Raw genomic sequence first — 20,666 nt, forward strand, 5'->3', positions numbered from 1 at the left:
CTGAAACCCAGTGGTTCATTCCCGAGCATGCTGAGTAACTCCTGGGTGCCCTCCAGAGCCCGGACAAGGCCCCTGGGCACCAGGCCTGTTGAGATGTTGTCCAAACCCATGGGGCTAGTGTCCAGATGTCATTGACTCTGCACTGTGAAATGCTCTGGGTCACTCAGGGCTGTGGATGGTGGGGCGCAGAGCCATGAGCTGCTCCTGACCCATTTGATGAGGTCTTTCATGTGGCCATTCTCCACGGATTAGGAAAGAAGTTTCAGAGGCAGCATCTCAAATGCCACTGAAAGGGAGAAGTAGGAGCACAGTAGGTGATTGCAGTGAGGCACACGAATAGCCCAAAAGTAATTCCATGCTCAGGGTCAGGATCTTGGTGGCTTCATTTTGTTTCCAGGGGAGGCCATTGCTTCCAGGCCGTACATCTGCTACTGAGTCTGCCAGTTCTGAACCATCCCGTGCACGTGACCTCACAGTGCAGGGGCAGTGCTGTCCAGGGGGAAGGACATCATAGCGGGACATCAGGGACCTGGATCCTGGCCCTGGCTCTGCACCAGATGGCAGGGGGATCGTGGACTGGTGCCGTTGCCCCTGGGCTTTCCGCTTCTCACTCATAAAGCACCAGGGCTGGGTCTGGAGGGGGATATTTCCCATGATCACTTCCGGCTGGAAAATTGTGAGTTTGTTAGTGCGTCTATTTGAAGGCTTGAAGGCCTTTTTTTATTCTCAGGCCCTGTATTCAAAAGCACGTTTCCTGCTCCTTAAAACACAGCATTCTTTCCATTGCTTCAGTGCCCACGGGGCTGGTCCTTAAAGTTTGATAACTCTTTGTGAAGTTCATGGGTGACTGTACGAGGAAATATGAATGAATGAAACCACTGGCACGCACTGGTGGAGCTTCTGGATGGTAGTTCTCTGTGTTGCAGTGTGGGTCACGGAAGGATCCACATAACCCATCGGAGGCATTCAGGTGGTGTGGGTCCGTAGAAATCAACCTCTAACTCTTGCTGCTGCCGCTGTAATTGTACACCTTCTTTTTGACAACTATGGAAAGTGTGCGCACGGTTTACGTAACCAATTTTTTTCAGTAATGAAGTATTTTTTTTCCATGTCACTAATTGTCTTTATTTATTTATTTTTAAGATTTTATTTACTTATTTGGGAGGGGCAGATGGAGAGGGAGAGAAAGAAGTTCAAGTAGACTCCGTGCCGAGGCCGGAGCCCAACGCAGGGCCGATCCCATGACCCTGAGATCATGACCTGAGCCGAAACCAAGGGTCAGACCCTTAGCCGACTGAGCCACTCAGGCGCCCCTCTTCTCTTATTTAATTTAATGGCTGCAACGCAGTCTCTTGTAGGGTGTACAGTCTTGCACCTTGCATCCATTCAAGTTTTTCCGTGTTATGAACAACATGACTAAATATTCTAATTTATATTTAAAATAAAATATGTTGCTTCTGTTAACAGGAAAAATATCTTCAATAAACAGTACTGACGCCATGACGCCATTGGCCGTCCCTGCTTAAGCTAAGGTGGTAGTTAGTCTCCAGGAAGGCCGTGTGGAGGCTACTGAATGCAGGGCAGCTGTTACACTCCACACCCTGTGATCACCATCAGTTACACTGTCATTGAATGAGAGGAAAGCCATTTCCTAAACCCAGAGCAATGTCCCTAAATCCAAAGCAATAACCCTTTCCCCTCTTGAACAGAACTCGGAGAAGATGTGGGGGGCCAGGTCATATGGGAAGAGGATCCAGCACAGGATTGGAGAACTGGGTTGGAGTCCCCTCTGCTGTCTGGCCTCAGCAAAGAGCTGAACCCTCTAGACCTTGGTTTATTTTTCTGTGAATGAGAATATTAGTATTGTTAGTCCTGCCTGCCCTTTCATCATGGGTTCGGAAGACAGAAGCAGGGGAGGTTGTGAGCATAAAATGAAATCATAGGTACAAGGTTAACAAGAAGCACGAAAGTAAATGTTGTACAGCAGTGAGTTATGGAGAATATGGGGTCACTAGTTCTTGGTGTCCTGTTTGTCTCTGGTACTGTGACCTGGAATGTATCTAGAGTTAACAGTGGTTTCTGAGCAAATCCTTACCTCACACATCACCGCTATTAAGAGGGAGCAAAGCAGTAATTCAACCCTCCACTCTCTGCATGCTTTTTTATTTCTAATCCTTGCCAGATGTAGACTGGCCATGAGCCCAGAGGGGAGTGCTTTCTGATAGAGGTAGTTTTGTTCTTGTCTCCCCTCTAGACAAAGAGTTCTTGAAGGAGAAGGAGAAGTTGGAAATGGAGTTAGCAGCCATGCGGACTGCGAGCGAGGACCACCGGAGACACATTGAGATCCTGGACCAGGCTCTGAGCAACGCCCAGGCCAGAGTCATCAAGCTGGAGGAGGAGGTGAGACGGGGTGGGGGCAGAGCCCAAAGGGCCTCCACTTCCTTTTCCCAACCAGCACCCCTCACTGGAGCCAGCTCCAAAGCTTTGAGTCAGGGGGAGGGACAGGAGGCCTCCCAGATAAAAATGAATACCAACAGAGTTTATCCAGCCCAGAGCCAGGCAAAGTCTGAAACACAGCCGTGAAAGAGCTCACGTTCCTCCCGAAACCCAGCCTGCAGCCCATTGGTTGGCAAGTGTCCAGGGCTGGAAACAAACGGAAGGACTGGAAACCACTGGTGCCTGTAGAGAAAAGAGGCTAACAGTTTTTTGTTTTTTAAATAGTTTATCTGCTCTGTCTTTGGGCTCTTGATTGCTTTAAAAAAAAAAAAAAGGCAAAAGTCTTCTGATAGGGTGCGGTTGGCATGGCATTCAGCAAACCAGTCTCCAGTTTCCAGAAGTTGGCTCAGCTGGACAATGACTCCCCTCGTCCAGGAAAGTTTGATCCCTCTCAAGCATTATGGATTTAGTGGTTTCTGATTAAATCAACCATTTAGATGGCATTTTGTGAGGCAGACTATGCCATGAAGCCTGACTGGACGTGGATCGACCGTTTCTGAGGTTCGGGCTAGGGGATTCAGACTGCAGACACGGTGGCCGAGAAGGAGGAGCGGCCTAGGCAGGAGGACAGGAGCCTGCTGCCCCACGTCTGCCAGCCCCCCGTGGCAGCAAGCCCCCCAGGTCATGGGGCCTGACCTACGCAGAGCCACTGCCGAAAGTAGAGACTCAAAGTCTGAAAGAGGCCTAAGTAAGATATTCCACACAAAGTACTGACTTTGGTGGTTGGCTCACAGCAAACAGGGTTGTTACTAATCCAACTGTTGTCGAGAATGAAAAGCGACCCCTTCAGAAGACCTCTTCTGACGCTGGGTAACTCAAGTGTCCCAGCAAATTCGGCGTCGCTGTTCAAGCAGCTTAACGGGAAGGTTGTTAAGTCAACAAAGGGCTTGTTCGCTAGAAGCCTTTTAAACCCACAAGTCCTATAGAGGAACTGCAGTTTTAAGACTAGCGCGAGTACCCAAGCAGCAGCCCCAGAGGATTCTCGTTTACCGCTGTGGAACTCATCAGCTAGGACGTACGTTTGGCAGAGAAAGCGACCTTAATCCCTAAAGGACACAAGGTCTGCTTTGAGGACGGGAGGCCAGGATTCCTCATCATGGTTGTAACTGAAATTAGTCAGGTGCCATCTGCACGTGGGGAGCCAAGGAAAAATCATAATTTTATAAAAATCTTTTAATTTTAATATTTCTAACAAAGTACAAGTTAATTGCGAGCTCCTTAAAGACAGGTGTTTTTTTTTAATCACTACTGTGGATGTTCTTGTCATTCTAGAAGATCTTTGATTGTGTGTAGCTTCTCCAGAATCTCTCTTTTGTCTACTTTCCAGTATCACTCCCCGTTCTTATTAAAGTTTCTTTTGAGGGGTCTTGATTCAGTTCAGATAGCTCATACCGAGTGCTTACGCTGACTCCAGGGCCAGACTCCAATGAATTAGAATCCTGATCCTGGCATGTGTCAATGTGTGACTTTAAGTCATGTAAGCTGTTCAGTTCTCTCTCTTAGATGGAGATAACAGAGGAGCTGTCCCTTTACTGATATCGGGAGGATTCGATGAGATCATTGCATATAAAACACAATGCTTGGCATGGAGAAACTTCAACAACATTGGTTGATGTGAACTCTTATTCTTAATCATCCCCATTCTAATATACTCCTTGCTAAACTAAAGGCTGAGACAAAGGTGAATGAGACAGACCCATGCCTTCAAGGATCTTGTAGTTGATTAGGAATAAGAGCTCTCTATTCAACAAATATTTCTTGAGTACGTACTGGATGGCGGGTACTGTTGCAGGCCCTGGGGACACACCGTGTACCTCGGCCCAGCAGGGACCGAAATGCACAGATCTCATGGCCCTTCTGTTCTAGTGGCTGCATGCATGCCCAGAAAACTGCATGTACTGTGTAGGATAAGTAGTGTATGAACGGGACTCAAAATGTTTTCTCGGCTGAATCAGCTTCTAGCACAGAAGCCTGCAGTTAGTAAGTCCGCAAATATCTATCCAACTGAATCAAGTCATCAAAAGCACAGTGAATGAAAGGGCCCAATGGAAAATGATGCCACGAGCAGGTTTAGAAAAGGCCGTGGGGTTGCTGCCCACCCGCCCCCCAGAGGTCAGAAGCACCTCCATCTTATCCAGTGACTGTGGCCAGGATATAGGCAGAGCTCCCCACGGTGCTGTCTGCGAAGTAACAAACGGCTGTTGGCAGCAGGCTCTTCGACCGCTAGCATGTTCCCACTTGCCAGTGCAATCGCGGGCCGAGCTCGGGGTCTGAATCACCGGCACGGCGTCAGCACACCCAGGTGCAGACAGGAGCTACCATCTGGTATCTTCTCACCCACGACCGGATCAAGTCAACGCCTCAGCCTGGCGTTTGGCACGAGCCGATTCCCAGAAAGTTAGAAAGGGGCCTGGGATTTATGGGCATGAGCCAGGCTCCTAATTGGAGGAAAACAAAGTCCGGGAGTGAGAGTTGAAGTTGTCGATCTTGATTCTAAATTCCATGCCTGATGTGACATTTCCATAAATCCTTTTTACCTCAATTTCCATCTCCTCGGTTATGGTGGTGGTTGAGGGTTCATCGTGCCCTTCCTGTCTCTCCAGGGCTGTCCACTACCCCTCTATAGAGGGCTCAGAACTCTTTAGAAGAAAGTTACTCCACAAATATCTACAATAGGACATTTTATCTTTATTCACACACAAATGTGTACATACACCTACAATTTCTTCGTGATAGAAAGTTACAGTTATTATAGAAGATTTGAAAACTTCAGAAGAGAATAAGGAAGATGAGAAATTCCTGTTGTGCCATACAGATAAACATGGGGGATGCTTTTAAGTCTTTCCTTCCAGTCTTTTTCCGTGCGTTGATGATAGGCAGGCAGGCGGAGCTGTGAGCATGTATAGAATTTTTGATTCTGGGTTTTTTACTTAACATTATAGAATAAGCTTTTCCTTGTGGCCTTAAAAACTCTTTACTAACTTCATTTCCAATGTCTGCAAATGCTGTCATGATTAAGCAATCACCGAGGATGGAGCTCAGAGCTGGACCCGTGGCCGAAAGCAGGTGCCCTGGTAGGGGTCTCTCATTCCAAGCATCCCATCCGTTCTAGGTGTAACTGGTGGCCTTTGTGTCAGTCCTTTCTGTCCCAGCACAGCAGAGGGATGGCATTAGGGAAGGTCCATGCACTCGTAGTTCAAACAGGATCCGCAGGTAATCTGACCCCCTACCCACCCACCTCCACCCCAGCTTTGGGAATTGCCAGTCTAAGTTCTCTGCTCGTCCTCACTGTTCCCTGCTCAGTTACGAGAGAAGCAAGCCTATGTGGAGAAGGTGGAGAAGCTCCAGCAGGCCCTGAGCCAGCTGCAGTCTGCGTGTGAGAAGCGAGAGCAGATGGAGCGGAGACTGCGGACCTGGCTGGAGAGAGAGCTGGATGCGCTGAGGACCCAGCAGGTGAGGTCAGGGCCACACATTCCTCCAGCACCCTGCTGTGGTTCAGGCTGTGCACTGCGCATTGCAGACTCAGAGGGGGATGAGAACTCTCCCTGTCCCCAGCGAACCAACATCGCGGCCAGTGGAGGAACCAGGCAGTCCACTTGTTGCAGTGACAAAGGTCCTTAAAGAGAGAAAGTGCTGACTGCCGGGGGCTTGGCACAGGGGAATGCGACTGTAGACAACTTCACAAGGGAGGACATTTGAGTCAGACTTTGAAAGATGAGTTTGTTGGACATTCTGGGGGACGAACATCAGAGGTAGCAGAGGATTTTGCGTAGGGGAGAGAGGTGCGGAACAGCATGGCGCGTTCCAGGTGGCCGGCTGCCGCTAGCTGGTGGGGAATGCGCAGCGAGGTCGCTGCTGAGGAGGCAGAGGCCAGCTGGTGGAAGGCATCTGGTCAAGTTGAGAGATTGTTCTTGTTTCTGTGGTCAGCAGAGAGCCAATGACTGGGAGTTCTTTAAGCTGGAGAGGAACGTGGTACAGTGGATCAGAGAAAGAGCCATCTCATGGTGTCAGGAGGATCTGGAGGGGTGAATGTGGAAGTCCGGGGGGCCAGCCTGAAGGCTCTTGGTGCCATCGAGAGTGTCATGAAGTGGGATTCCATGCGGGAGCTAGTAAGAGGGTGAAATGAGTCAGGCGTGATCATGAGTGAGTTTTCAGAGATAGAGGAGAGGAAGGAGTTCAGGACTATCCTTAGGATATAATACTGGCCATAAGCTCCTAGTTCTTCTGCCTTTCCTTCTTTCTGTCAGTAACAGCTGTCGATATAACCTAGCTGCTAAAAGCTTAGAGCTACACACCCCAGCCCGGGTCCATGTGTGCCTCAGCAAGGAAAGCTCTGCAGCTGGGCTGGGCTCCATTATCCACTGGTCAAAGGCTCCTGGCTCCAGAGAGAGCCTGGGGCTTGTGTGTCATCAGCTAGTGCAGTGGGCAAAGCCCTCTGTGCAGCTGCTGGAGGGTGTGCTCTAAGCTGGGAACCAGGGAAATGCAAGGCAGGGCTCCACGGAATTATCTACTGGATAGAGCATAGTGGTTGTGGTTGGAATACTTGAAAACACTTGAAAGCATCTGGTCAGGCCAACTCAGCTCTTTCTCATGGCGGGCACACACATTTTGCTCTGGGTGTGTGTACTTGGCTAGGGAAGGAGGTGTTAGTGAGATTGCCCAGAAAATTAAGGATCCCACCCGGCCTCCCACCATCTTGGCTTAGTTGCTAGCTCGTAGGAAGGGTGAGGCTGTCTCTGGACTTCCGATCCATCTGGCCTGTGCCATGTGCCCTGGTATTTAAGGCCCACCCTTGAGTTCTTCTCAGTTACTGAGATCTTGACCTCCCCAACTTGAAGGTAGGCTTCTCTGGTGCCTGGTACCATGCTGGCATCTGAGGGATACTTACGAGTCTGTGGCTGACAAAAAGAGCGCATCTCAATACTTAGAGCAAAAGAGAATATTCTTTTCCAGTTAATGTGCCACCCACACCCTACAATCAGATTACTTCTCCTTGGATCTTCTATTTTGGGTGCTGCGAAACCAGACTCAACTCCATTATCCTTGTTATTATAAGGAATCTCCCTCCACCGTAGGAAGCGAAATCCTACTTCGCATCATTAGAAGCTGAGAGGAGGTAGAAGAGAGATGAAGGTAAGAGGAAGGGAAATGAACACGTTTAAGAATTCACCATCTTCTCTTTCTTGCAAAGAGCTCAAGATAATTGTCACATCTCACTACCACGGTAGCCCTATGAGGTGGAAGAGAGAAGGGGGAGAATGTTCTCGAAGAGGGAAATGAGGCACAAGGCAGTTGAGAGACCAGCCCAAGGTCATTAGCTAATTAGGACATTCCTCCGAGGTGACAACCTGAAGGACGGAGATCGTATCTGTATCGCTCACTGTGCCATCCCCAGCCCCAGGTACGTGTTCAGTAAATATCTGTGCACTAGCTGAGTGGGCAGCAAAAGCCGGCCTGCCTGACCCTCAGCCCGTTTTTCTGGCCGGCATGCTTATCCATTCGACCATGCTGTCTTCGTGTTCTTGAATGTTGAAATTCATGCTTTTATTTAAATAACTCGTAATGACCTGCATCGGGGGCCCTGTGAAGAGGTGCCATGACCTCGTGTGAGGCCAAGAGGATTTTGCAGAAATCAGCCAGCTGAGTTGCCATCACAAGGGAGTGAGACAGAAAATGACAGGCGTAGATGACAGCTTGGCCAAGCTGTGGGGTCTTTTTCTTGGACGGTTTCTGACAGCAAGGGAGCTTGTCATCTCAATGGACTGGTTCATTTGTCCCCCTGCCTGAGGTCAGTGCCTGGCCAGACGGGGTCAGTGGCTTTTTGTACAGGTTGATGAGGACAGTTACGAGCTTTCTGCTCTATTCTTGCCTAAGTGTTGGTTACTGGCAAGCAACCACCAGAGTCTAGAATATTGGTAATTATAGCTTTAAAAAACTGAGTAGAAACATGTGGGTTATAGAAAGCCCCTGGGCCCATTTGCTCTGGTCTCTCTGGTAGGATTAGATTCTGTGCGTGCAGCTCACTCGCCGAGCTGTTGCTCTGGGTAATGGGTGTGGTTCCCGGTAAAGTGTTCAGGGACCCCTCACCTTGTACCCAGCCCTGCGTTTACAGTTTGTGATCACCAGAAAACACGAGGAATAACGGGGAGAAGTCATTCTTTTCTGAAGGCAGAACCTCCTCAAAACCCCGCCGTCCTGCAAGTCATGCTGTTTAGAGGAGATAACATACCTGAGTTAAAAGGAGGAAAGAAACCTGAAACGTCAATATCCTCACTTGCAAGCGGTCCGAATAACACAACCGCTTTATTTCCTATCTCCCAGACCCAGATGAAAAGAAAGGGCTGAAAAATTAGCTTGACTTGCATTCGCGGATTTCCGGTAGCACTTTATTTTGGTTAGCCCTTTAAAGTTAATTAAAGGCTTTCATAGGCAGTAGTTAATTTGCTCCCGAGGCCCCTCAGTGGGGCAGACAGTCCTTCCTCTGTGTCCCAGATGACAGCCTTGCACCCAGGGGAGCATGTACTTCGGGGCATCTCGCTCCCCTTCCTTTGCCTTTCCATTCTAATCTCCCAGGCTCAGGGCAACGAACAGTGGGAATCACCTCCTTGAACTCTGCAGAAAATGCCCTAGTCCAGCAGGCCAAGACTTCATTCCTGTTGTTGATTTTGGTCTAAGTGAAGGGCAGGACATGGGACAAGCTGCTTCTAGTCCTACAGGGCTGTGTGGCTGGATGGACCCTGGTCTGATGCTACCACTGAGTAGCTGAGGGAGTGAACAGCTCATTCTGCCTCCCAGAAGCTGAGTTTTCTCACCTCTAACATCGGGATAAGGTCGTCTTACAGAGTTGCATGAGAATTTGGGGTGGAGGAATTTGGACGGTGACCCTTGGCGGTAGGACCTGAAGGGTTTGCGTCGTGCCCATAGGAGAGGGAGCAGGGGCATGAAGACAGTGTGGGAGTGGGCTATGGGGTCCGCACACCCCATTTCTATGGTCTGCCCCTTTCCCGCCTCAAGATGCGTATTTCTCTTGCTTCTCAGAAACATGGAAATGGCCAGCCAACCGGCATGCTAGAGTATAATGCCCCGGCCCTCATGGAACTTGTGAGGGAGAAGGAGGAGCGGATCCTGGCCCTGGAGGCCGACATGACCAAGTGGGAGCAGAAGTACCTGGAGGAGAGTACCATCCGACACTTTGCCATGAACGCTGCGGCCACGGCGGCGGCTGAGAGGTGAGGCCCGCCTGCAGTGCATCCAGAGGATGCGTTCAGTCGCTGAGAGCACCCCCACGCAGTGGGATACTACGTGGTCCTCAGGAGTGACATCGTGCAAGTATGTCACGCTCTCTCTTAACAGCACGTATGTGTCATGGGCCAGACGAGATTTAATCCTCGTTAAACGTGGGCCTGACCAGAAGGTGGGGCTGCATCCGCTCCTCACCTGGTTCAGGTCCCACCTTCCCAAAGGGCCCAACAGGAACTGTTAGTAGCCTCATTTTGCAGGTAAAGAAATGAGGCTCAGAGCAGTGTGCTGGTGTATTCCCAGTCACGCTGGCTGTGATCGCTGGGGCCTCGTGTTCCCTGGAGCTGTGTGTGACCCGAAGTCTGGTTTCTTTAGGTTTGAAGTTGTTGCTGTTGTCAGTTATTACCTCTGCTGCTTTACTTCCTTTTTGTGGGCACACAGCCTTATCCTCCCTTTAAAACTGAGCTTAGGGCGCCTGGGTGGCTCAATTGGTTGAGCATCTGCCTTTGGCTCAGGCCATGATCCCAGGGTCTGGGATTGAGTCCTGCGCCGGGCTCCCTGCTCCGCGGGGAGTCTGCTTCTCCCTCTGCCCCTACCCCCTGCTCGTGATCTTTCTCTCACAATCTCCCTCTCTCCAATAAATAAAATCTTTAAAAAAAAAAAAAAATGAGCTCAGAATGCTTGATAACTGACAAAAGAACTCTGTTAAAGCATCCTCTTGTCTGAATGACAGGTGCTTTTCCCTGACTGCTGGGGCTCACCTGCACACGGTCTTGTCCTCCTGACCCCCGCCCCCGACTTGAGGGGCCGTGCATCTCACAGTCAGGGCTCCCGCTGCCTCCCTGCCCTACCACTTGGCTGTGGGCCCAGAGATGCCCTGGGCATTTCATTCACAGTTGTTTGAGATTTATCAAAGTTCAGGGTCAATATAGGTGGAGGAGATCCTCAAATCTCAGAGGAACATCCACGAAACTGGACTTAATACGGGCCGTGTTGAACCCTTTGGGAGTGTGGGACCTGAACCAGGTGAGGAGTAAACACTGGATGCAGCCCCATCATATAGTCAGTCCCACGTTTTGGGGGCCCTGTTATTTTTTTCTTCAATGAGGAAGAGAAGGCCTGTTGGGCTGGAGGGCGTGGGGGTACTCTATAAGGTCTCGTGGCTCTCACATTCATTAGTCATGTAGAAAAGAACCCCCAGGAATGGTACCGCCAGTGGGTCCCCCCCAGAAACTTGGAGAGAGAGCGGTGTGATCCACGAGGGCACAGGTGCTCGCACCTGGAGAGACCTTGCGGACTCGTGTGGAAAATGACCACCGGGGATCGATTTCTAGCGCTTGGTTACATATGTCTGCGTGAGGGAAAACAGCCCACGGTAGCCCCTCTGAGCGAGACCTGGGAGCGGGAGCAGACCTTCGAGAGGTGTGTTGTGTGGCGGAACCTCAGAGTGATGGTGGGAGAGCTGGAGGGAATTGCAACCTCTGATCAGTCCTCCTGCCCAGGGTGAGAACAGCGAAGCCTGGAGTTTTACAGAGCTGAGAGGTGGTTCTTTTCATCTTTTTGTTCTCTAAGGCAATAACTGCCCAGACCATTACTGAGGAATTTGGCCTTCTTTGCCAGATTGGGTCTAACGCCCAGCTGTTGACGATGGCCCTGGGAGTTGTCTCGCTCTGTGGGGTTTTTAATGGCGGGAACACTGTCCAGGCAGGCGGGGCACCCCCATTCAGGGCTTCCTCTGCTGCCGGCTGTGGGCATGTGATTACGCATGAGCCTTTCCGAGCGTCACTGACTTCCTTCACAAATTACCTAATTTCTGAAACGGAAATGGTAATTCTTGGCTGGTTGGGAGCAGAGAACCACCGGAGTCCACCGGCTGAGGACAGTAGAGCCCCAGTGGCCGTGTAAATGTGCTACTTTGGAAGCGTGACACGGGGGCCTTTGTGTGTCGTTGTCGTCTCCGCTCCCCGTGCTTTATCAGGTTAGATGCATGTTTGGGAGCCTGGGCCCCGAGAGGACAAATGGGACTGAGATGTCAGATCAGAAGTCAGGGAATGAACAGGTCTGAAGCATAAGACCCCTGTGGTGGGCACCGGACAGACCCCACCTTCAGCCACTCACCTGTGCTAGGCCCTGCCTTGCTCGTCACCCTCCAGGCAAGGGACACTGGTCTATTGCCCGCAAAGAATGGGAGTCCTGTGGGATTTACCCAGCCTGCAGCTCTCCTCTGCCCCGTTTGGAGTCTCAGATGCACAGGTGGATCAAGGCCTTTCCACCAGTCCCCCTGGCCCCCCTTCTTTGCTTCCACATGTGTTTATTGGGGATCTAATAATTCTGTGGGAAGCTACCTTCCCCTTCCTGACCACTCCTTCCCACCGTCATCGGGGGGAAAGTCAGTTCAGAGGAGGTCAGGTGGTTAGCTCCAATCTTCATGTTCTTTTCAAAGAAAACCTCTGTAATTTTGCACTGCTTTTCTTTTGATAGAAAGGGAGAAAGGGGAAATGAATTTTTGAGAAAGGTCAAAATTCTGAGCTCTTGTCTAGATGCTACGTGGCCACATATGAACTGGTAAAAATGACCAGCCATTCGTCTTGTAACTTTCCAGCCACTGACGCATGCTTCGCATTTATAAGCAATGATTTTTAAAGAAATGATTTTTGTTTACCAAGTGCTTTCGCCATCTTGGTGCATTTCAGAACCATTGATCAGAATTTTGAGGGGTTGGGCCTTTTTTATGGTTTTGAACCTTTTTACAGATTTCAATGCAATGTAGCTAATGTTTTAGAGTCTTATGTGTGTTTACCTTGTGAGATGTTTTCATCTAATTCTTCCTGCTATCCTTACTTGGCAGCATAAACATGAATTTTTTAATTGGTGTCTGGCCTTGTGTGAATTTTCCAAAAGTAAATTGGTTGAAAATGTTTTCTCTAGCCACTAATTTCTGTGGTGATGATTTTTGTGCACTATAGGGTGAATTCATAATCGGGAGAATTTTCCTCAAAATTCTGCCTGCACAACAATACAACAAAAACCACCACCAACAGCCCCTGATGCTCAAGAGCACTTCTTCCAAAATGCTTTTTTGGCTGTCCGGACGTTTAAAGCTTTTGCTTGTTTTCTATGTTATTTGGCCTTGTAGTTTATTTTCAGCTGCATTTCACACAAATACCACACTCTCACATGCGCCCACTTTGTTGGTTTATTTTATCTTCATGCCTTTTGCTGAGGCCTTCTTCATAGACACAGGAAGTGGGGTGCCTGCCTTCAGCTCAGGTCATGATCCCAGGGTCCTAGAATCGAACCCCACATCGGGCTCCCTGCTTAGCGAGGGGTCTGCGTCTCCCTCTGCCCCTCCCCCTGCTCGTGCTCTCTCTCTCTCTCTCTCTAATAAATAAAATATTTTTTAAAAAGACACAGGAAGCTTCAGCAGTGTAGAGTGATGGCTCAGGGCATGGACAGAAATATCTGGATTTGAATCTGTCTCCACCTTCACTGAGTGTTGTCACAAAGCCACCCAGCCTGTTTGTTCACCTGTAAAATGAGGATAATAACACCAGCTACCCAGGTTGCTGTGAGGACTGTGTGAGGCGCCCTGTGTAGCGTGCTTTACCCCATCCCCGGCATAAAGGAAAAGCTCATTCACTGATAGCTGTCAGTAGAGAGATGAAAGAAGGAGTTCTCTTTGCTATTCTTGAGTGTTCCAGAAAAGAGCTATTAAGATTTTAAATATGATTGCGACATTGGAATATGAAGTTAAAGAGCTGTGAGATCTTTGGCTAGACTTTTTATCAATTTGGCGTTCACTGGTCTGAGACACTAGTGCGCCTTGCAGTCTGAGATATACTTAGATCACTTAGATGGCTCCGTTATCTTCCTTTTCCCAGTCGTCCTTAATTAGGAGTAATTAAATTACCAAAAACAATGGAGGAGTAGTTGACTTTGACCAGACACCTGCTTCCAGCTACCCTGCATTTTAATCCACCGTGTCTGTCCCTCCCCTCACTTCACCTCCTTGACTGGACTTTCCAAGGACAGGTGTATGTCTTCATCTTTCTGCCCTGCCGCCCAGCGTGGCTGTCACACAGGGGCTCATAAAGCTAGAAGTGAGCTAATGTGCAGGCACAAAGGAAGATTTCGGCTGAGCCTCACCGTCCGAGAGGACCAGTGTGTGTTTCCAAGTATTTGCTGAGTCTCCATTTTACTGCAAAATACTGAAATCGCTGCTAGGTGGGTGAGAAATGGAAATAGAACTTTGTGATTGAGAAAGAATAAGTAGGAAGGAGTATAAGCATGGAAACACAGATACAATGACAACAGCACCCCTCTATCGGTAGGGGTACAAGAGGGGTCCACAGCTTAATACCCGATGTCCTTAGCAGCAGGGGCAGGGAATTTTGATCTCTGGGTTTTATTTTGTTTTCCCTAGACACTATCTTCGTTCTGTCAAGTTTAGGGGGAGATTTGGCCAGGATTTAGGGGAGGGGGAGGGGGTGAAGGAGTTTGTGGAGAGATATTGTCACGTGGTGCCCACAGACGCCTCCCCAGGAGCATCCACATCGTTGTCTGTGTGTCCTGTGTTCCCAGGGACACCACGATCATCAACCACTCGAGGAATGGCAGCTACGGCGAGAGCTCGCTGGAGGCCCACATCTGGCAGGAGGAGGAGGAGGTGGTGCAGGCCACCAGGAGGTGTCAGGACATGGAGTACACGTAAGGGACAGCCGTGTCATGGCCACACCACCAGGCTCCGCTGTGGCCGCTCTCCTCAACTCCCCCACGGGACCCGCCAGTCCCTCCCTGCTCTGAACAACTGACGGTCTCAGCCAGTTACACCCAAGTCAAAAAGAGAAACTAAGTGCTTTCTGATTCTCATTTTGGGCCATCAGGGGGATAAAATCCTTTTTTCCCAGAAAACCTGTCCATCTTTTATTTTTCTTTTCTCAGAAAATGGGGACATTGACTTTAGTGGAAAGCCAACCCTGTGTGAGGCTTCAGGGTTTTCGAGTTTCCCTACTGCCCCTCCCACCCCCGCCACCAGGGACCCGAGACCCTCTGAATTGGTCCCTGAGCACACCTTGGTCCAGGAGGTCCCTGCTGGGAGGCCACAGCCATTCTGTCTTTATGTCCTTGGGGTCCCAGGAGGTCCCAGAGTCTCCGGAGAGGCCAGAGAAGGTGTGCCCTTCTGATCTGCTACAAAAGTTCCATTTTGTACAATTTGCAGATTATAAATGTTTGAAGACTTAGGCTGCACTCAACTCGTCATCCCTGAGTTATATTTCAAGTCCCTGGGGCAGCCCGAGAGAAATGGTTCAAGTTTTTTTTAGCCAAATAGCTTTTTCTTTTTTTAAAGATTTTATTTATTTATTTGAGAGAGAGAGAGAGAGAATGAGAGAGAGCACATGAGAGGGGGGAGGGTCAGAGGGAGAAGCAGACTCCCTGCCGAGCAGGGAGCCCGATGTGGGACTCGATCCAGGGACTCCAGGATCATGACCTGAGCCGAAGGCAGTCGCTTAACCAACTGAGCCACCCAGGCGCCCCCTTTTTTTTTTTTTAAAGATTTTATTTATTTATTTGAGAGAGAGAGAGAGAGAATGAGAGAGAGCCAAATAGCTTTTGATTGTGACTATTTGGTTTTATTTTGTTACACAGTATTAAGAATCTCCATGCCAAAATCATAGAGAAGGACGCCATGATTAAGGTCCTTCAGCAGCGGTCCCGTAAAGACGCCGGGAAGACGGACTCCTCGAGCCTGCGTCCTGCCCGCTCCGTGCCATCCATTGCTGCGGCCACTGGGACCCACTCCCGCCAGACCTCGCTTACCAGCAGCCAGTTAGCCGAGGAGAAGAAGGAGGAGAAGACCTGGAAGGGGAGCATAGGTGAGCCCCAGGCCTCCTTGGGCCAGGATCTGAAAAGCAAGAGCTACACAAACGTGGAGAGGCGACCTCACCTGGTGGAAAGGGTTCTGGCTCTGCCACTCATGAGATGCAGAAATGTCGCTGAATATCTCCGAGTCTGTTTATCCATCTGTAAAACGGGGAGGATAATCAGTCATGCTTCAGTCGTGGAAATTAGATGAGATATGTGGAAGCCAAGCTAGATTACAAGAGTAGCTACTGGCCATGGGTTGATTCACATCATAATTATTGTCATTATTGCTGAAAGTTGAAGTGACCCTCACAACATAAAATGTCCTCATGGGAAAAGCCCAGAGCCATCAGGCCTCTGAACTTGGCTCCACTTCCACTTCTGTGTCTAGAAAAGCAAGGCCATGTCTGCCCTGCTTTCTGCCGTGCGGCTGAGGTGAAGGCAGAACGAGAGAATGGGGAGAAAGTACTTCGGAAGCAGTGCTCTCGAGCATAAGGGGTTGGTGGGTGGTGGTTTTTGTTGGGTGGTTGTTGCACGGGCAGAATTTTGAGGCGAATTCTGCCAATGTGGTCCTCCTTCGCCGCGGTGGGTTTCCTAGGGTGCGGGCGGCCCCCTTGGAGGGCTGGCTGAGTCCCGAGCGGAAGCAGGCGGCCCTCCCAGACACCCATCTTCTTCGCTCTTCCCCTGCGCTCCGATAGCTCCAAGGGTCTGGCCCTTCTTTGATGCCTTTCCTCGGGTCAGAGTGTGTTTTGTTTATCTGTGGAGCTGAGAGCCAGTCTGCCTCAGCACAGAACCCCAGAGGAGCCTGGCTGCTTTGTGTCAAAGGGGAGAAGGGCTTCCAGAGCGGCCCTGACAGAGTTGGGGGATCAAAGGCACGCAGCCAGGTCCCGTCAGCAGCGCCTACCCACCAAGGGAATGTACTTCAAAGAGGACGTGTGTGGAGAGCAGCTGGGATCATCTGAGACCCTCCCAAGGACCCGTAGCTCCCTCCCCGGGTCAGAGAGCCTCGCGGGCAGTGCTCAGGCAGGTCTGGTGAGGGGGTGGGGAATGTGCTCGGCCGGGACGGATCGCTCCCTGGCAGAGGCGGCTTGTGACGTCCAGCCAGGCAGGCAATCCCCCTGGGTCTGGGTCTGTCCCCCATAGCATTTGGCATGTCGGAACCAGGCCTGGGAGCCCGGGGACCCGGATCGCAGGACGAGTTGCTGTGTTCTCTGCACTGGTGTTCCTCCTCATGATTGCGACTGTCCACACGTCACAAAAAACCGAAGGGGACTTTCTGGGGGCCTGAGCAGAGGCACACATTCACAATTCCCAAACAGTTTCCACCATCTCTTGCTTCATGGGCTCTGGAAGGAGGTAGATTGCTGGCTGCCTAGGTGAACAGACACTTGATTGTGCTTACTACCACCTTTTCTGTGGGCTAGTGTTCTGGGGCGCTGGCGCTTTCCGGCAGGCGTGCCCTGTGTCACTGTTTAGAAATACAGACGTTGTTCTCCTGGCCGGCACATCCCCTTTCCACGGCAACCTCCGCTTGGGGCAGCAGGGGGGGGCAGGGCTAAATGACCCAGCTGGCTCCCTGCTTCCCGGGGGCTATGGCTCTCCGCTGCAAGGGATCCGCTTTGGGGAATAATGTGCACAGCTCGGGGTTGCCCTGACCGGGAAGCGTGTTTGGTTTTGAACCTGGGCCTGCGGGAGCCCCTCCATGACCAAGAGTGGGGCGGTCTTGTGGGCTGCTCAGAAGAGCTGCAGGCCACTGGCTCTGTGTCGCAGATGCACGAAGCCTTCCGTGCGTAAGCACACACGCGCTGCTCAAGGCTAGCCCCCCTGGGCCGTAGGACAGCATCGTCTCTAGAAAGCCTGGCAGGACTGCCCCCTCCCCTCGACACGGGCTGTTAGGCATCTCTCGCTACCCTGGGCATGATTTTATCCCGCTGTTCATCATAACTCATCATCACCAGTTTACGTAACAACTTTTCTCCTCCACAGAAGAAAAAAAACCCACATAGTTTTAGAGAGGGGACTAGGCCTTTCTTTTTTTTTGTTAGGTCCCTCAGTGGTTGTCCTCCTATCAGGCACATGATAAGTGCTTATAAATGCACGTGGTAAATGAGTCAATGAATGAATAAAGCAGTCCTCCGTCGAGAAGGAAATGATCTCCAAGACTCGGGGGGGGGGTTTGGTTTGTTTTTGTTCAAAGAATGGCGTTGAAGCCGCTGTCCTTGTGCCCTCAGGGTTGCTGCTGGGAAAGGAGCACCACGAGCACGCTTCCACCACCCTGGCCGCCGCGCTGTCCCCCAGCGCCTCCACCACCTCGGCCGGCAGCGCCCACGCTAAGACGGGCAGCAAGGACAACAGCACCCAGACGGACAAGAGCGCTGAGCTCTTCTGGCCCAGCATGGCCTCCCTGCCCAGCCGCGGCCGGCTGAGCGTGACCCCTTCCAACAGCCCCGTCCTGAAACACCCGGTGGCCAAAGGGGCTGCAGAGAAACCGGGTATGAGCTTCTTCTCTCCCTTTACCCAGAGAAAAACCACAGAACTCTGGCTGGGGAGGGAGCCTTTGGTTGGGGCCTGGGGGTGGGGTAAGGGGAGGTGGGTACCAGGGGCCCCAATCAGCTCCCACTTCATGGGGTTCTTTATAATTATGCTTACCCTAATGCACTTTATTCTTATGGGAATGAAATATATGTAGACACTTCTAATTGATTGCCATTTAAAGAGTACATAACTTGAAGGTACCCTTTTAATGAATGCTTTTGTAATCAGCCCTTTCCCAGGGGGTGAGAATCGACCCCCTGCGGGGTGTTAGGGAATTAGGTTCCCCCCCCACCCCCAGCGTCTTGGGAGCTAGTGCCAGGTACCATACACATCAGAGGCACCAGGTATGTAGATATTGCCTTGGAGGGGTTCGCCCTTCAGGGATTCAAGGTTGGGGTACCCTCCTAAGTGAAGGGGAAGGCAGATTTCACTGCAGGGCAGGTAGACTTCTGGCACATCCCTCAGGCCAGTAAGAATGAGGTGCTTTAAAATATCTAAGAGAAGACAGCCTGGGTGGGGTGGGCTTGCCATGAGTCCAGAAGTGTCCAGGGAAAGACCAGACATGCCTTTGGATCAATCTGAGTCATGGGGATAGCCCTCTTGAGTTCTTTGGAGGAGGTGGGGCTCTCGGGCGCGGCATAAATTAACCATTTCCTCCAAGGGGCTGCTTTAGTTTCATCCTCCCAAAACAGACAAGGAAACACAGCATTGTCATTTTTTGAACATTTAATTCTTTTTTTTTAAAGATTTTATTTATTTATTTATCAGAGAGAGAGAGAGAGCACAAGCAGGGGGAGCGGCAGGCAAAGGGAGAAGCAGGCTCCCCACTGAGCAAGGAGCCCGATGTGGGGCTGGATCCCAGGGCCCTGGGATCATGACCTGAGCTGAAGGCAGACACTTAACCCACTGAACCACCCAGGTGTCCCTTGAATATTGAATTCTTGAGACACACTTTTCCAAGGCAGGGAACATGTGAAAAGGACGTGGCTTGAAGGCCCAACACTGCATGGTTTTGGGGAGAGGGAGAGTGGCCTCGAGGGGCTCCTTGCACACATCCCCAGGGCCCTCTTCACCCACTTAACCTTTCCCAGCACCACTCTGGTTCTGTTATTCGTGTCTGAATCCCAGGGCCTGTCATTTTCACTCTTCCGCACTGGGGGCTGGGTTCTGCGGCCTCCCCCACAGACGCTGGTGCTGAGCGCTGGGACTAGAAATGGTTCCATTTTAGAGAGAGCCAGTCAGGCCCGCGCCCCTCTGCGGGACAGGCTGCTGATGTCCCCTTCTGTTTGGCAGAGAACCCTCCGGGCCACGGGAAGTCCCCTGACCACAAAGGCCGCGTCAGCAGCTTGCTCCACAAGCCCGAGTTCCCTGATGGAGAGATGATGGAAGTTCTCATCTAACACTGGCGTCCCTGCTGCTTTCTGTGAGGGGATCTTGACAAACGAGGAGCGTGGCCGAGAGGGAGAAGAAAGATCGAGAAAGTTGTGGATGGGAAATCAGGAACGATGTGAACTGATAAGATCTTAAATTAGTAAGAACACTTTTTATAAACGTTTAAAAAAATAATCAGGAGACCTACATGACTGAAGATGAGAAGAATGCTATGGATTCGTATCTCATATGGTGGAAGAGAGAAGACGCATGTAGGTTTGGAAACCAAGACGGTCACAGGAAGTGGGATTTTCACTGTATAGAAAGTGTATCTCTTGGGGAGGGTCTGTGTACACCCACTCTCTGGCTATACACACATAAACCTGAACATGGATCTTCCTTGAAATATCCCCATTCTCCTTGCCTCTTAGCATGTTTGTTTTTGTTTTTTTTTTTTATTTTTTAAGAAGAACCTTCTAGAAATCTCCGAGAGCCCATCTCGGTGTCATGTAATGTCACCTGTGCCATCGGGGTTTCCTGTGAATGTGTGTGGGGTTGGCAGTGAGAAGACGTGTCTGCGGGTGATGGGAATTTAGCAGGCGGTTCTCACCAAACTCCCTGCTTGGTTTGGATTTTCAGGAGATGGCGGGGCTTCTTAGCTTCTGGATTCAGCCATAAAAATACGGAACAGGAAGGGAGCATTATGATCTTGGTGCTCAAACTCCCTAACTGCTCTGAGTTTCATCTCTTCCTCTGCTTTATTCTCTTTCATTTTACTCTTCTTTTCTTTCACTTCTTTTCCTTGTTACTACAACATGGCGGAATTCCTCAGGTCTGGGATTTATTAGAGCAGAGTCTGATCTCTGTTTAGTAGTGACCAGTGGGACGGAGCCATATGCTGGCTGCCTGGCTGCCTCCCCCGCCTTGGAGTCATTAGGCTCATTGTGACTGGGAACTAGGGAAGTTCTGATGAGGCGGAAGATTCCACGGTCACTGGCCCTGGCTCTTCTGTCTCACAGCCGCTCTCTTGCACAGAGCCTGGTTTCTACCCTCTGTTAGGTTAGTAAGACTTTCAGGACTGCTCTCCAGCAAATAAATGACACTTGACTTGGTGGCACCCAGAGATTCACCTGACAGCTTGTACCACTTTCTAGAGTCTGTGG

At 50.5% G+C, this 20,666-nt stretch overlaps 1 protein-coding gene across 6 annotated transcripts in view; it reads left to right on the forward strand.

Annotated features, from left to right (window-relative positions):
- Positions 1–19,913, forward strand: part of AMOTL1 (angiomotin like 1) — a 120,549-nt gene extending 100,636 nt beyond the window's left edge. For 5 of the 6 annotated variants that reach the window (XM_036074982.2, XM_036074987.2, XM_036074989.2 and 2 more), the window contains 7 exons: positions 2,255–2,400; positions 5,800–5,949; positions 9,535–9,725; positions 14,317–14,442; positions 15,382–15,608; positions 17,829–18,089; positions 19,426–19,913. In XM_036074982.2, coding sequence (XP_035930875.2) covers positions 2,255–2,400; positions 5,800–5,949; positions 9,535–9,725; positions 14,317–14,442; positions 15,382–15,608; positions 17,829–18,089; positions 19,426–19,532 — 1,208 coding nt within the window. In that variant the 3' untranslated portion in view covers positions 19,533–19,913. The remainder of the gene's footprint in view (positions 1–2,254; positions 2,401–5,799; positions 5,950–9,534; positions 9,726–14,316; positions 14,443–15,381; positions 15,609–17,828; positions 18,090–19,425) is intronic. The other variant, XM_036074986.2, reaches the window with a different exon arrangement.
- Positions 19,914–20,666: the final 753 nt, after the last annotated feature.

The sequence above is a fragment of the Halichoerus grypus genome, chromosome 11 (genome assembly GCF_964656455.1).
Source record: "Halichoerus grypus chromosome 11, mHalGry1.hap1.1, whole genome shotgun sequence".
Taxonomy (NCBI): Eukaryota; Metazoa; Chordata; class Mammalia; order Carnivora; family Phocidae; genus Halichoerus; species Halichoerus grypus.